The sequence below is a fragment of the Gossypium arboreum genome, chromosome 11, assembly GCF_025698485.1.
Source record: "Gossypium arboreum isolate Shixiya-1 chromosome 11, ASM2569848v2, whole genome shotgun sequence".
NCBI classification, from domain to species: domain Eukaryota; kingdom Viridiplantae; phylum Streptophyta; class Magnoliopsida; order Malvales; family Malvaceae; genus Gossypium; species Gossypium arboreum.
Window position 1 is genome coordinate 37,014,168 of NC_069080.1, and position 16,286 is coordinate 37,030,453.

Genomic DNA, 16,286 nt, shown 5'->3' on the forward strand with positions numbered 1-16,286 from the left:
GGACAAATAATAAAGATTACAAAACAAACAAACAAATACTAATTAAAAAAATTAAAAATGTGCCTTTAAACCTTAACCTGCTGCTGCCTCCTCTCCTTTCAAAACCACAAAATAGGACAAATAATAATATTACAAAACAAACAAAAAAATAATAATTACAAAAAATTGTATCTTAAAACCCTAATATATTGCTGCCTCCTCTCCTTCCAACACCATAAAACCTTCTTCTCTTCTGTTCTCCCTAAACTCTTTCATTTTACTTTTACACAACACTAGTGCCATGGCTGAGGGGACCAACATGATTTTTATAAAGGGTAAAAAATGGGTATAAATTTACCCGTGAACGCATGAAAATTTGGCTTGAGAAGGGAGAAAGCAACAAAAGGGTGCAAGAGAGTGCAGGCCGTAAAAAAAAAAATCACCCTGTGACTGTCTGGTTGTGTCTGCTGTAGTGGTGCCACCTGCCAGCTTTCCTTCATTCGATGCCGCTTGACACCTCTCTTCCAACCCAATGGTGCCTCTTGACATCTCTCCTCCAACTATTAAAAACTATTTTTTTTCAAAACTCGTATGTTACTCGTATTTTACTCGGTATAAGTGTGATACTGGTGCCGTCATGTAGGGCGGTGTGACAATAAAGTATTAATTTTTTTTCATCCCTATTATGGTTTAATGATAGCCTAATGATGGTGGGCAAAAAATGGGTGGTGTCGCCTTCTTGTTAAGCACCACCCTTAGTTACTGTTCAAAACGCCTCATTTTGGTAAATAATGATATGACCATACTATTTAAGTTATTAATTTAATTTTTTGGATTATTGAGTAAAAAAAAATCCCATATTCAAAGAATAAAAGAACTACAGGATGATTGAAAATTATTTTGATTGATAATGAGATAATACAATATTATGATATTAATTTTAAATTTTGGAAGTTATTTATGTTTTGTGTAAGGATCACTCTTAGAATTGTTTTTCCTATACATCCATTATTTCTTTAGTTTGTGTAGGTTTATTTTGAAAATGAAGTAAAATTTTAACAATTACATTTTAATCAATATTACTGAATGTGTTTATTATTTAAGTGTAAGTATGTTTTATATATATCATGAACTATTATTATAATTGTTGCATGATGTTTTATCTAATTTTATTTAAACTAATATTATAATTATTTTCTTATATAATTCCAACTTATTATATTCTTCAAAATGAAAAGAAACATGATTTAAAACAGGCATTACATGTAATATTAGAAAGGAATTTGTTTGATTAAGATTGGGAGTGTGGTTGTTAAGGTTTCATTTCCAATGCTTTTATTCAGTGTATAGACAGAACAAAAAAGTTAATTTGAAGTGTGTGTTTGTAAGAGGAAAGTAAATAGAATGGATAATGATTTGGAATCATCTTAATTTGGATTTATAAGAGAAGAGAAAAATACTATTTTCATGTTTCCTATAAAATAAAGTAATAAAACTTCAAAATTTGAAGCGAGCAGTTGACGGGGGTCCTAATCATCACAACCAACTAACCACCCACCCGCCCACCCAACCCATTCTCTCCTTCCTACTCTACCCTTTATCAAACCCTATTCTCTCTGCTTTAAAATTAAATAATCACACCTTTTTTTTAAAAAATTTATACTTTTGAAATTAAAATTAATTAATTCATTTTCCTAAACTAATTATTGATTCAGAAAATTTAGGAAAAGAAATTTATTTCTTCCCAAATTAAAACCCTCCATTTGGTTTATTTTCTTTTATAAGCGTGTCTAAATTCCCCTAAACCACGCGCTTATGTCCCAAACAAAAAAGAATTTAGAGGAAGATGGGCATGCCACAAACCCAAGAGCAGCAATCTGACAGTAACCCTGAATCAATTCAACCGTAATTCCAAAGTAATCGATTTCGTAACCCCACCTTCCCCCACCCAATCGACCTACCCAAATATTTGAAAACATAATCATAATTCGTGTTATATTTCCATTGTTTTCTTCTTCGTCCTCTTCTCTCTGTTGCAGGAGCTTCAGAGAGGACAGATTTCGAAGAGGATGAAGCTTTCTGCGTTGCACCAGAGCTACATCAACCGTCGAACCAACAGCTTCAGATCATCTGGGCCGTTGGATTCGTCTTCCGACAGTGCCATTAAATCCCCTGCCGCCATTTTCTGGCTTGTCTTCCATGCTCTTTGTTGTTTAATCAGCTTGCTCCTCGGCTACCGCTTTTCTCGCTTGGTCTTCTTCTTTTTGTTCTCCACTTCTTCTACTAACTTCTATACGTCGCCGTTCCGATCCACTGCCGAGCTCGTCAAAACCCTCGATGTCAACTCCGTTCTCTCCAACAACTCCGTCGCCAACCTTGACTTGCCTTTGCTTAACAAGACGGTCACCAATTCGAGGGTCGTCGTGGGGCGCCACGGGATCCGGATCAGGCCGTGGCCGCATCCGGACCCGGTTGAGGTCATGAAGGCGCACCGGATCATAGAAATAGTTCAAAAGGAGCAGAGGTCACAATTCGGCATCAAGAATCCCAGGACGGTTATCGTGGTCACTCCGACGTATGTACGCACTTTCCAAGCGCTGCATTTGACCGGTGTGATGCACTCTCTAATGCTGGTTCCCTACGATCTGGTTTGGATCGTGGTGGAAGCTGGTGGCGTCAGCAACGAAACGGCGTCGCTTATTGCGAAATCGGGTTTGAAAACTATCCACGTCGGATTCAATCAACGGATGCCGAATTCCTGGGAAGAACGACATAAATTAGAGTCCAAGATGCGTCTTCGTGCTCTAAGGTACTTGTTTGTTTAATTTTAAATTTTATTCAATTGTGAAAATCATTAAAATCCATACGTTTTGGGATTAGGTTGTTAGAACTATAGATTTAATTAAGTTTTCGTGATACTTTGGGACAGAATTATTAGAGAGAAGAAATTGGATGGAATTGTTATGTTTGCCGATGATAGCAATATGCATAGTATGGAACTTTTTGATGAGATCCAAAATGTGAAATGGTTCGGGGCTGTTTCAGTTGGAATACTTACTCATTCGGTTAATACTGATGAGATGGCGGATCGGAAAAAGGATGAAGAGGAGAATCCTAGAATGCCTGTTCAAGGCCCTGCTTGTAACGCCTCCGATATGTTGGCAGGATGGCATACTTTTAATACATTGCCATTTGCTGGGAAAAGTGCTGTTTATATCGATGATCGGGCAACTGTGCTGCCCAGGAAGTTGGAGTGGTCAGGGTTTGTTTTGAATTCTAGGTTGCTTTGGAAAGATAGCAGTGATAAGCCGAAATGGATTAAGGATATTGATATGTTGAATGGTGATATTGAGAGTCCCCTAGGTTTGGTTAATGACCCTTCGGTGGTGGAGCCACTTGGAAACTGCGGTCGCCAGGTTTTGCTTTGGTGGCTTCGAGTTGAAGCTCGTGCTGATAGCAAATTTCCTCCCAAGTAAATCTCGTATCCTACTCTCATTACATTTTAGTGTTCTGCTACCTAATGGTTTCAATGGGTAGTCAATGATGATAACAATACATTCAGAATGATTTAATATTAGTAAGGGCTAGCCTATAACCGTGCCATATTTGTGTTGTTCTTGTCAAATGATTTGAAAATTTTGTACAGGAAAAGGTTGGATAAATATAATCAAACACCCTTTCTTATATACAGAATGGCATTGGCAAGTGCTAAATTAAACGCCCTTTCTTTCAAATCTTGTGCTGAAATTTTCTTCATTACAAAAATATGCCTTTCCATGGACCTTTAAGGTGTGATGATTGTGATTTTTGTTTTACCATATGGGTTATAACTTTTATAAATAATTATGGAGTTACTGTGGTTTTTCCTCTTATGGATTGATAGATGAAATATCTTATGATTTCTCTCAAACTTGGGCATCTTCAACTGGTGGTTAATTTTTGCTGGAATTTTTAAATACCTTGTATCATATTGTTGACCACTTATACATTTGCTGCATTTGTTATACTTTCTTACTAAGGGATGATTATTCCTTGGGTTTTCTTGAAAATATGCACAATGTACTCCGCTGATTTAGTTGTTAGTTTGAGACTTTTTGAGTTAAGATGCATCGAAGTGTGAATATTAGCTACTCCAACTTTTCATTTTTCATTTCTGATGTCCTGAAATTGTTTTCTCTCCATTTTGGGTTCTCTAAACTCTTTATGTTACTGCATTCTTAATTGGTTTTTGCCTTCTTTAAAAATCCGTGTTGTTTGACGATGGAAATCAATCTCTGGCTTGGTCTCCTCTAATGCATCGCCCATCTGATCATTACTTTGTACATCATGCAGATGGATAATTGACCCACCTCTGGAGATCACGGTCCCATCAAAACGCACTCCATGGCCAGATGCTCCCCCGGAACTCCCTGCTAATGAAAAACCAGCAATGGGCATGCAAGATCCAATAGTGAAGCATAGCACAAAGAGGACATCCAGATCAAAACATCGAAGTAAAAGAAAGCATGAACCAAAAACTGACACACAGGTTTCAACAAGGCATTCTGAACAAAACTAAAATCTTTACCCCGCAACCTATGGAACTGCTGCACCATGAGATTGGACCAAATAGGGGGAAAATGTAGATGGTGTTACCAGTAAATATGGAGAAGCACCTCTCACAACAATCCAGTTTTTACATGCAATTCAGTTCGAGTTTGTCCAGAGTTTCAAATATTTTTAAAATTTCTTTCTATTCTTTGTACTTTTATGTTTTTTTGGGTCTTTAGTTTGTTGGGGGTGATCAATATTGTGCTTCATTGAGGAATGTTAGCTAAGCCTTTCTCTCTGCCCTTGCGAGATGCTTGTATACTGAAATGCTTTTGGGTTACAAATTTATACATAAAATCTTTTAGGAGGAATTATAGTCCTGTCTTACGTCAAAAACAATAAAAATTTCCATTTCATTTCTAAAACTGCCTCTGGTAAACCAGGAAATAACAAAAGAAAGTACATTTTCTAAATTACGATTCAATCTTTAAGCGTTCAAGTTCAGTCGATAATCACAGCTTGCAAGTTTTTTAACTTGTGTCTGTTTCTGGAAGGACTGAATAGATTGGAAATGAAGCAAAAAGGGGTAAAAACTGGGAGCGGGTGAGGCAGTGTTTTCAAGCTGATGCTTCGGTAGTTGGCGGTTGCTACGTAAAGACAAAAGAGATGTGGTGAAGAAAGTAAGCGGGAAGGTTCAGTTTTTGTTGTTTGTTAATTCTACCTAAGAGGGTAGGCAGAGTGAGGTTCGTTGGCTGTTTTTTTGGTATGGCATTGGCCGTTAGTTTTGCTCTGAACCTACCAGGGTTTTGTCGATTCCCGTATTAAATGCGCAGCTTGAAAGCCCATAACTCGATAACCTAAAATATCTCTTAAATGTACCTTCACCAAATATGCCAATGCCAATTAGAGTGAAATCCCATGAGTCGAAATTTCCCGCCCCTTTAGGAAGTGAATGTATGAGACGAGATAGATTGCGGCTTGGAAAGGTAATTTGTAGATTATATCTTGAAACCAAAAGAAAAGAAATCTCACAGTGAGTAAATGATTCTCTCGGGATGCTCACATGGAGTGAGTGGCGATATCCATATTCAGATAATTTATATAAAAAAAAAGCAAGTTGGGATATTTCAAAGGGGTTGCACTGAATTTCATAAGCTGAGAAAAAGGAACAATAAAGCATGTTACCCAAGTGCAGTCTTATGATCAACCGCTACCAAACAAATACTATAATATACCAAACAACTACTATAATAGAGCATATCATGTATTTTGCAACTTGCTATACTCTCTTCCTAACATGCAATCAGATTTTTTATATAAATAAAATAAAATTTTGTGGATTCTATATTTTTTAGCATTGAAAAAGATGTTAATAAACTTACGATAAATTTAAAAATAAAATAATCTGAACTAATAACAAAATTTGAATTTAAATACTTATTAAGGATTTCATTTAAAATTAATCCATAATAATAAAATCCATTAATTTAAATTTAGAGACAAAGGTAATATAAGATTTAACAACTTAGCTATAGGGGCAATAATTTACCTTTGGTGCCGCCCCGCTTTATCCAAGTTCATATAGACTCGGCTGGCCTTTTCATCTTTCTATTACTTTAGTGATGTTAAATCTTAGGTTCAATTCTGCCTTCAGTCCCTCTACTCTATGAACTTTTAAAATTTATTTTTCAAATGTTTTTTTTACTAAATAATTCCAAGATTTTAATTTAATACTTATTCTATTTAAAATTGAATCAGTTTTTAGGTAAAATTTCAAAGGTCTAATTCCAATTGAAGTATAATTGGACCTACAATCGTATTAGTGTAATTTATAATGCAGAGAGATAGATGTAGTGAGTGGCAATTGCATCAGCATGTCAGAAGTGTCTTCGCCCTTCTACTCCCATAACTAAGCATGAGTTCGGTTCGGCCCCCCAATTAGACCCCAAACATTTATTTAATTATTGCACCGTCATGCTTTTAACATTTACCATTTCCATTTTTCTATATAAACCCCGTACCTCTCTCTTTTCTCTTCTCCAAACCACTCCCTCCAATAACCATAACAACCCTTGTCATTTCTCCCATGGCAACCACAGTAACACCCATTTCCACCCTCTTTTTCCTCTTCTTCACCTTATCCTGGGCAACCAGCTTCAGCCAAAATCACTGGAGGAGCGATGATGAAGTGATGAGCTTGTACCAAGCTTGGCTCATTAAACATGGCAAACAATACAACGGTATAGGGGAGGAAGAAAACCGGTTCGATATCTTTAAGGATAACTTGAAATTTATCGACCAACATAACTCCAAAAACACCACATACAAACTTGGGTTGAACAAGTTCGCTGATTTAACTAACCAGGAGTACCGTTCCATGTTTTTGGGTACAAAGAGTGACCCTAAACGTCGAGTCATGAAGTCCAAAAACCCCAGCCAACGCTATGCTTCCCGCGCCGGCGACAGGTTGCCGGAATCTTTTGACTGGAGAGATCATGGAGCCGTTACTCCAGTGAAGGATCAAGGGCGTTGCGGTGAGCTGTTTTCTTTTTTCATTTCAACTTCAAATTAATTTCTTTTTAAATATCAAGCTTACCCGCTCTGTATCGTTCACTTGACCAGGAAGTTGCTGGGCATTTTCAACGATTGCAGCTGTTGAAGGCATAAATAAAATCGCCACCGGCGAACTAATCTCTTTGTCAGAGCAAGAGCTAGTAGATTGTGACCGATCCTACGACGCTGGTTGCGATGGAGGCCTAATGGATTATGCCTTCCAATTCATTATTGACAACGGTGGCATTGACTCTGAACAAGACTATCCTTACCTTGGTGCTGATAATAACCAATGCGATCCAACGAGGGTCAGTTTCGAAAGCTTAATTCTATGACACTATATCTTGTAGTTTATTTGTTTTCGACGTTTGGAGATTGATGCCCTGTTTTTTTCTTTTTGGGATTTGTAACAGAAGAATGCTAAGGTTGTCAGCATTGATGGGTACGAGGATGTTGTTCAATATGATGAGAAGGCATTGAAGAAGGCTGTATCACATCAACCTGTGAGTGTCGCCATTGAAGCTAGTGGCAGAGCTTTCCAACTCTACGAATCGGTAAGCTTGACCTGTTCTGCTTCTCCTTCAAGCCATCCAATAAGTTGATTCGAATTTAAATCCCGTTTATAACTCAGTTGTCAAATGTTTAGGGAGTTTTCAGCGGTGAATGCGGGTCAGCATTAGACCACGGCGTGATTGTCATCGGATATGGCATGGATGAGAACGGTCAGGAATATTGGACAGTGAGGAACTCATGGGGCAGCGGTTGGGGTGAAGATGGATACATAAGGATGGAGCGTAACGTTGATGACCGTGCTGGCAAGTGTGGCATTGCGATGGAGGCTTCATATCCTGTTAAGAATGGGACAAACATCATCAAACCTTACTGGACTAATGAAGACACTCAGAAAATTAGCAGTGCCTGAGAGTTAAAAATGTGTGCCAGCTGCTGTTTTGGGCCATGGGAGAAGAGGAGCTATGGAAGTTCACTCTCTATTTCCTTGTTTGTTTGAAGTTAATTTATGATTGTTTGTACATATATTTTCATTAGTCAAAACAGCTGATTGGAAAGCTGGTATTGTTGTGATGAATTCAAAGTTTAATCTAGATTTGGCATGATTTTGGGCCTCAAAGCCCCAAGTTGCCGTCTTGGACTTGGACTACCAACTCTGTCTTTGACTCATTATGTTATAGTTATGGTAGTTGCACCATTCAAGTTCTTAGAAACCTCTACTAATTCATGTGTTAATAATTCAATATTAAAACTTGTCACTCAACATTAATGATATACATATTTCAGGAATTGCACATGAGAGTTGTATTGAAAAATTATTTTAATAAATTAACTTCAAATAAAGACTTGAAAAGTTAAAATATATTTAAAAAATAATTTTATCTCTTTATAAAATAATATTTTTTATTAATTTTAATACTATATCAATTAACTTATTATTGCTAATAACTATTAAAATAAAATATAAAAATTAATAGATCTTGCCCTAAATTATTTTAATTAAATTAAAATTGCATAACAAAATTTAATTAAATAATAAAATAACGGAACTCAATATAGACACAAATGTGATGATGAAAAATTCAAAAACTTATCCAAATCTAATTTTTAAGTCACTGAATTAATAGTTAAATTTGTTATGAGCAGTTGGAGAATCTGTATCTAAAATTAGTTAAGAAAGGCAAGGTTTATATAAAAGCTTGAAGCTGCTCATGTCCCACCTTCTAGTATGAATGGAGTCATTATATGAGTTGAACCGATACCAACCACACTCATTTCATCCATTTGCTTACGCAACACTGTCATTACCCTCGACTTTATGAAAAGCATAGATAGGAACTCATTTCTTATGCAAACTGCATCCCCATTTCTATTACTAATTTCGTTTAGGAATATCATAAACTGGCAGGCAGGTTACCCGCTGCTGCACGCTTTCCAAGTCAGTGGCTGACCAAAAAAAAGAAAACTTATAAACTTTGTATATTCAATTTAACCAACAAAATGCCTGTTGAATATTGTAGGACAAGAAATGAAGGTTTTAAAAGTTGAGCCTAAAAAACCCATCAGGAAACTATTATTTTAAGCCAAGGGCCACGGGGGTTCTTGTGGGACTGTGTTACCCCATATTGGTTCACATCACCTCAAAGCATTAAATAAACATTTATACGTCAACTGCTGTGTGTTCAAATTTATTTTCTTCTGGGAATTACAACTCTCAAATCATTTCCAGATTTCCTTTGTTTACCAATTAACATGGTAGCTGTCTTCAACAAAGAGCTCCTGAGTTGGTACCTAATCACACTCAAACTCAGGGAAACTGTGGAATCTGGACTCCCTAGATCATCTACAGGCACCAACAAATCCCTTGACTTGGCTCAAGTCCATGAACATCATTTGCAGAAACAACAACAGCATCAACCATCTGATTGCTTGCAGGTCCCAATCAATGCAGATGATGGGAATTGCCAAGAGGCCAACACTCCGCCCGAGTCTGAGTGGATCATATCGATCAAAGAAAAGTTGGAGCAGGCTCGCCAAGATGATGCAGCTGGTTCATGGGAAAGGCTGAGCATCTATAGAGTTCCCCACTATCTAAGAGAAGGTGATATCAAATCTTATGTCCCTCAATTTGTTTCCTTAGGACCTTACCATCATGGCAAGAAACGCCTACGCCAAATGGATCAGCACAAGTGGCGCTCCCTTCACCGTGTCTTGAAGCGTACAAATCAGGAAATACAAGTTTATCTCGATTCCATGAAGGAACTTGAAGAAAGGGCTCGAGCCTGTTATGAAGGAACCATCACTCTTAGCAGCAATGAGTTCGTCGAAATGTTGGTTCTCGATGGCTGCTTCGTGCTCGAGCTTTTTCAAGGCGCTGCCGTAGGATTCCAACATCTTGGATATGCCAGAAATGATCCTGTTTTTGCAATGCGTGGCTCGATGCATGCTATTCATAGAGATATGATAATGTTGGAGAACCAGCTTCCACTCTTTGTGCTTGATAGGCTACTGGGGATTCAACTTGGTGAGCCTTACCAAAAGGGAAAGGTTGCTAAATTGTCAATCAGATTCTTTGACCCTTTAATGCCAACGGATGAGCCATTAACAAAGAGTGACATGAACAGATTGGGATCCTCTATGAGGCATACAGACACTTTCGACCCTTTTTCCGATCTTGGTGGCCTTCATTGCCTTGATGTTTTCAGAAGAAGTCTCTTAAGCTCTGGCCCCAAACCCGTACCTCGAAACTGGCTTAAGAAAAGATCGAATGCCATCCGCGTTGCCGATAAGCGAAGACAACAGCTAATCCATTGTGTGTCAGAGCTCAGAGAGGCTGGTATTAAATTCAGAAAGAGGAAGACCGATCGCTTCTGGGACATTAAGTTCAAGAACGGGATTCTGCGCATTCCTCGTCTCTTGATTCATGATGGAACCAAATCCCTCTTCCTCAATCTGATAGCATTTGAGCAATGCCATATTGATTGCAGCAATGATATTACTTCCTATGTGATATTCATGGACAACTTGATCAACTCACATGAAGATGTGGCATACCTCCATTACTTTGGCATTATCGAGCATTGGCTCGGCAGTGATGCAGAAGTCGCCGACCTTTTCAACCGTCTCTGTCAAGAGGTTGTTTTCGATATCAATGACAGTTATCTTTCCCAATTGTCTGAAGATGTGAACAGATACTACAACCATAAGTGGAATGCTTGGCGTGCAGCCTTGAAACACAGATACTTCAACAATCCTTGGGCCATCGTCTCATTCTTTGCCGCTTGTATATTGCTGGTGCTTACTTTTGCTCAGACCTTATATGGCGTTTATGGATATTACAGGCCAAGTTCTTGAATGCAGTAAGGTCCTCTTATAATCCCTCTACTATTATGAAGAGATTGCAATTATATACATCAAAGATTTCTATTCATTTCTTCAATCATTAGGCGAAGCAACCTTTTTGTTTAGGCAAAATGTGATGGCTCACAGTATGTCTTTGTATTAGCAAAATACTCGACAGAAAAGGATGCAGCAACAATGCCATTGTTTGTTTGATTGTCTAGTATCAGCCATTGAAGTTTATCCATCTTCAATAATTTGCATCATATTTTTTTTTTGAGATGGAATTTTGATATCAGAATCGGCAAATATGCCTCAGGTGATACAACCTGAAACCCCAAACAGCTGATTATGTTGTTCTTTCTAACCAGATAAATAGGGTGTGACATTAGAAATGCCTGTTTGACAAAAGATGTTATAAGATTCATTATGTCCTGCATGACAAATTTGCAGATGTTCGGATTATAGCGCTAGTGTTTGATGTTATTTTTAAATAATGATTACATGAAATAAACTGAGATAAATCTAAGTTTCGAAGGCAGTTCTGAGGCTTTGGATCAGACACAGCCGAAGCTATCCATTTCCTGAAGCATCAATCTCAATCTCAGGAACCCAATTTTTCGTAAAGCATTAGTTTTGATTAATAACAAGGCAAAAGCGGATGCCTTTAAGCAGAAGAATAATAGAATATCCATAATGAAATAATTTGAAGGAGCTTGATTGAGGTAAAAACTAAACAGCATTGATCCCCAGAATAAAAAGGGTATTTTAACTTGAAAAGTATAATTTAAAAGCAAATTTGATATAATCCAACTACACTGCTTGATTGGTGTTTTCTGTAAAATGCATGTCATTGGATGAAGGGTACAGGCGACAAGAAATGTTGCATGTCCCTTCCATAATAACTTTGGTTTCTCTAAGCTAAACTTCTCCAATACATCTGAAAGCTAACCCAGTCAAAATCTGGAGAAAATTAACAAATATGTAATGTGGATTGATTATCCTTTTGGACAACTTGTACCACCAGCAAATCCTGTGGGAATTCAGCTGTCAAAACAAAAATTTATTTAGGGGAAAGCGAGGAAGAAAAATTACACAACCAGCATATATATACAAGTATAGCATGCACTATATACCTGACGCATTTAATTTTAATCCCTAGGAAGAAGGTTCACACTTTCTGTAGGCGCCTTCTTGCCATCATATCGCTAACAAAATAACAAAGGACAACATTTATTTACCATGATCAAGCACAAAGTTTATACTAACTGGAAGAAAAATGGAGATAGGATAATGAGTGAGGAAAGGGAGGAAAGTTAGTTTTCTTTCATTATGTTTGGTATGAATATAGAAAATAGTGAAAGCAAGATGTTAAGGGTAAAGTTAAATAAAATTGTCAACTTAAGTTGAAAGAGTTGTTTCCTCCCACATTTAGAAGGAGTGGATTTGGAGGAAAGGGAAAGGGAAAGGTGCAAATCCTCTTGTTTTCCTTTCCTCCTACCAAACAACGGAAAGGATTAAAAGAAAGTAGCTTTCCATTCCATTCCATTTCCTTCCTATCAACCACAGCATAAGAAAAAAATATGATAAAGAATATTGTGTTTGCCTTTCACAAAGGAAATTAGGATCTATATATACCTGTTTACCAAAAGAGAAAGGAACATATTTGTATTTGATCATGTGCAATATCTGTCTCTTCATTGTTAGAATGAATAACATTAGCCAGTAGAAAAGGAGTATAGGCCAAAAGACAGGCACATCAAACAGACTGAAGAACGTCATCACAAAAGCAATGCAGAAGGCCTTTGTAATAGAGTACCTTCACACACAAAAGGGCATGTAAGAGACGAGAACCATAGCATGGAAGACAACAACATCATAGACAAAGAACGAGGAAGCAGGGAATAATGTGGAAGATAAAGGACAAACTTCTCTGTTTCAGCTCAAATAAAAAATATTTATATAGTGCATATGTAGTATTAGGAGACCTCAATGTCAATGAATTAAAATAGAAAACTGAATTACAGCATTAGTTTTATAGTATGGTATAGATTTTCCCTAAAATTGAACACTTTATGGTAAAAGTTTCTATGCAATCAACCCATCCAAAAGACAATGGAGAATGTGTGATCAAGCCTCAAGCCTATATTGGCATAACAGGCTCTAGTTGTCATGTACCCATTAACATGATGGAAGGAAAGGAATAAAGACACTGAAATGTGCCGCTGTAGAATATCATACCCTTCCCCAGGGGAAACAACTGAATGGTATTTTTGTTCTTATTTCATCTATTCCAGATTCCTCTTTTTTCTTTGAAAATGTAAACGACAGTAGAAATTTCTAATCATTTGTGTTTACCAGCCTTGTTCAATATACTTCAATATTAAATTCTTCCCCCACACGCTCAGGCATAATGAATTTTCATGCAAGAAAAGCTTACTTTATCAAATTCCCCTAACAAATTAACCATGCCGGGTTCGAGTCAATACTGAATAAACTATCCTAAATTTGGAACAGTACAAGGAAAAGGAAAAAAGAAGAAGCAGAAACAGACCTTCGATCTAGCAAGTTTCTTAATCGCAGAATAAGTTATTCTGTTTCTCATGATAGAAAATTCAAGAGAATGAGACTAAATTTGAATTATTTGTAGACTTAATCATCGATCAAATCATAACCGACAATAATGAAGAGTGAGATGGCGAACCAGAATTTGAACTCGGGGAGTCGGCGAACGAAAGGGCGAAACTCATCGGATCCGCGGGTGGGGAGCGATGGGCCATCCTGCATCTCAGGGTCCACTTGAGGAGAAAGGAACCCCATCAGGAGATTCAGCAAGTAGATGCCGAGGCCGTAGGTGATGATGTAGAAACCCTGCACAAAGTAGACGCGTACGGCGTAGATCAGCACCAGCACCAGACATGCTATCCAGCGGTGCAGAATGTGCGGGACAGTCTTGTCCAGAACATGCTGGTACCGACGCGACACCTCGAAGCTCCACCGCGATACAGCGGTTGCAGGAGACGATTGGGATAGATCGTCACCATCTAGGCCACCGCCGGTTGGTCTGGTCTCCATCGGGGGGGCTAACTAACAATAAAGAAATAAGTACAAAGCCTCTTCGTTTTCCTTTTCGCCGAAACAAGTTTGTTCCTTTCAGTTTTTTTCCCCTGAAACAATAGTGTCTTCTAACAAACTACAAATCTTTTAGCGGCCTTAGCTTAGCCTCTGAATTACGGCTCGTGCTGGAGCACATGGTTTTAGTCGAGTAAAATAAAATTGGCATAATTACAATGTTTGCCTTCAACTATACTATAATTTCTATTTAAGTACTTATTTTTTCAAAAGTGTCAAAAGTTTTGTGCCACTAATCACATTAAGAACAAAGTGAGACTAAAATATCACTAGAAGAACTAAAGGTTAAAGAAGAATTTTGTATTTAAGCTTAATAATTAATCTTCAAATTCTAATAGTTAAATTAATTTGCGAATTTATGACGATGCAGGCTTTTTGTTTGGGGCCGAAATTAGAAATAAAGATCACTTTGCTCAAAGCTTTGGATAAGCGTATCAAATATCAGTTTTACAATTTGATACGATTGAGTGTTGCCCCTAAATTTTTATTTTTAAATATCTATATTTAATTTAATTTCAAATCTATATTTGTAAATAAAATTATATTACTAAAATAATAATTTATTAATATATTATTAATTACTGTATGATAATAATAAAGTAATATTAATTAACCATTAATTAATTGAACTTAAAAATAATAAAAAATTTGTTATTATTATGAATATTTTATTATTAAATAAATGTCTATAAATATAAATTTTGAAAAAGTATTGTAAACATTCGAACAAAATACTTTCACTTTTGATGTCCTATCTTTGGTTTTTTACTCTCTTTTTATTCTTTAATTTATTTTTATTTTTATTCTCTCTATTCTTTTATTTCATAACATGTTATTAACACAATATTCATTTTTCATGATTCCTTTCTAAGATTTATGCTTTCTCATGAAAAAAAACTCTACCCTAAACCCACACAAGCAGCACCGTTCTTGAAAAATAAAAAGCAAATATTTTGAAGAAACAAATCTCTTAAAACCAACTTCTGGTTTGAATCCGTGCCTAGAGGTGCTCATGAGTTGAATCGAGCCCATGCAAGGTATCTAGATCAATTTTTCAAAACAAGGCTTGTCCTAAATTGGCTCAAAAAATGGGTTTACTTTTTTGCCCAAGCCTAACCCAATTTAGGAAAGCTAAATCTAGGCTTGACTCGATCCGCTCATATTTAATTTTTTAGATTAGTTTTATTTAAAATATTTTTCAAAAAATATAATACACTAAATGTACTAAAAACACTAAAATAAATGTTTTCTAACACGTTAAAAAGCATTTAAATTAAAAAGCACTACCATAAATATAATGAATATTTTATTATATTAAAACACACATAAATATAATAAATATAATAAATATTTTATTGTGTTAAATATAATTTTAAAATTTATATTTTAGGTTGAGTTTTTAGTTAGGTAAGTTTTTTAGGTTTTGGGTAATGGATTTAATTGTGATTGGGTTAATGATTTAATATAAATATAAATATAAATATATATAACTATTATTTAACATATATGTAACTCTTCTAACTTGTATCCGTCGCCGGAATAGGGTTTGGAGCATTATCGGACTTACTTCAGAATCGAACATACATTTCTCATACAATTTCAAATTCTAAGTACATCAATCAAAGTCATTCATATTGTCCCTAATACGAGCTTACAAGGCTCAAAACATGCATTAAAAGGGTTTCGGGACTAAATCCATAACTCAGGAAACTTTTTGGAAACATAGAAAACTTTTCACAAAACAGGGGACACAAGCCTGTATGGCCCGGCCGTGTATCTTACACGGCTAAAGAAACGCCTGTGTCACAGGCCATGTGGAGATTCGAATTGGGGTCACATGGCCGTGTCTCAGCCCGTGTCCAACCCTGTGTAACTCATTGACTTGGGTCACACCGCTAACCACACGCCCGTGTGCCTTTTCGAAATGGCCACACACGCGCCGTGTGCCAGGTGTGCTAGGCTGTGCCAAACCTGTAGGGTATACTGACTTATGCCACACGACCATGTCACATGCCCGTGTGCTGGGCCATGTAGAGCATATTGACTTGATTTCTAATTAAACACCAGGGGACACACGGCCGTGTCGCCAGAACGTCTGTCACACACGGCTGAAACACATGCCCGTGTCTTTGCTCGTGTGGACAAAAATAAGCTAGTTACAAGCCATATTTCTCACCCAATATGCATCACTACACCAAATATCAAGACCAATCCATACAATTCCAATACCAACAACAATAAGT

General features: G+C 36.8%; 4 protein-coding genes across 4 annotated transcripts; 3 read left to right on the forward strand and 1 right to left on the reverse strand.

Moving 5' to 3' along the window:
* The first annotated feature begins 1,675 nt into the window (after window positions 1-1,675).
* On the forward strand, window positions 1,676-4,934 carry LOC108473994 (beta-1,4-xylosyltransferase IRX14-like). Its single transcript, XM_017775840.2, has 3 exons — window positions 1,676-2,788; window positions 2,909-3,451; window positions 4,312-4,934. Exons 1-3 carry the CDS (start codon window positions 2,049-2,051, stop codon window positions 4,535-4,537), a joined length of 1,509 nt encoding a protein of 502 aa, XP_017631329.1. The 5' UTR covers window positions 1,676-2,048; the 3' UTR covers window positions 4,538-4,934.
* Window positions 4,935-6,483: 1,549 nt separating this feature from the next.
* On the forward strand, window positions 6,484-8,285 carry LOC108473617 (cysteine proteinase mucunain-like). Its single transcript, XM_017775289.2, has 4 exons — window positions 6,484-7,043; window positions 7,132-7,370; window positions 7,476-7,616; window positions 7,709-8,285. Exons 1-4 carry the CDS (start codon window positions 6,596-6,598, stop codon window positions 7,982-7,984), a joined length of 1,104 nt encoding a protein of 367 aa, XP_017630778.1. The 5' UTR covers window positions 6,484-6,595; the 3' UTR covers window positions 7,985-8,285.
* A 576-nt stretch (window positions 8,286-8,861) lies between these two features.
* On the forward strand, window positions 8,862-11,177 carry LOC108473616 (UPF0481 protein At3g47200-like). The gene has a single exon (XM_017775288.2). The coding sequence runs from the start codon at window positions 9,325-9,327 to the stop codon at window positions 10,924-10,926; it is 1,602 nt and encodes a 533-aa protein (XP_017630777.1). The 5' UTR covers window positions 8,862-9,324; the 3' UTR covers window positions 10,927-11,177.
* A 500-nt stretch (window positions 11,178-11,677) lies between these two features.
* LOC108473618 (protein RER1A-like) lies at window positions 11,678-14,143 on the reverse strand. Its single transcript, XM_017775290.2, has 4 exons — window positions 13,616-14,143; window positions 12,550-12,730; window positions 12,048-12,119; window positions 11,678-11,958 (listed from the first exon to the last, which is right to left on the reverse strand). Exons 1-3 carry the CDS (start codon window positions 13,984-13,986, stop codon window positions 12,063-12,065), a joined length of 609 nt encoding a protein of 202 aa, XP_017630779.1. The 5' UTR covers window positions 13,987-14,143; the 3' UTR covers window positions 11,678-11,958; window positions 12,048-12,062.
* Between the last annotated feature and the right edge of the window lie 2,143 nt (window positions 14,144-16,286).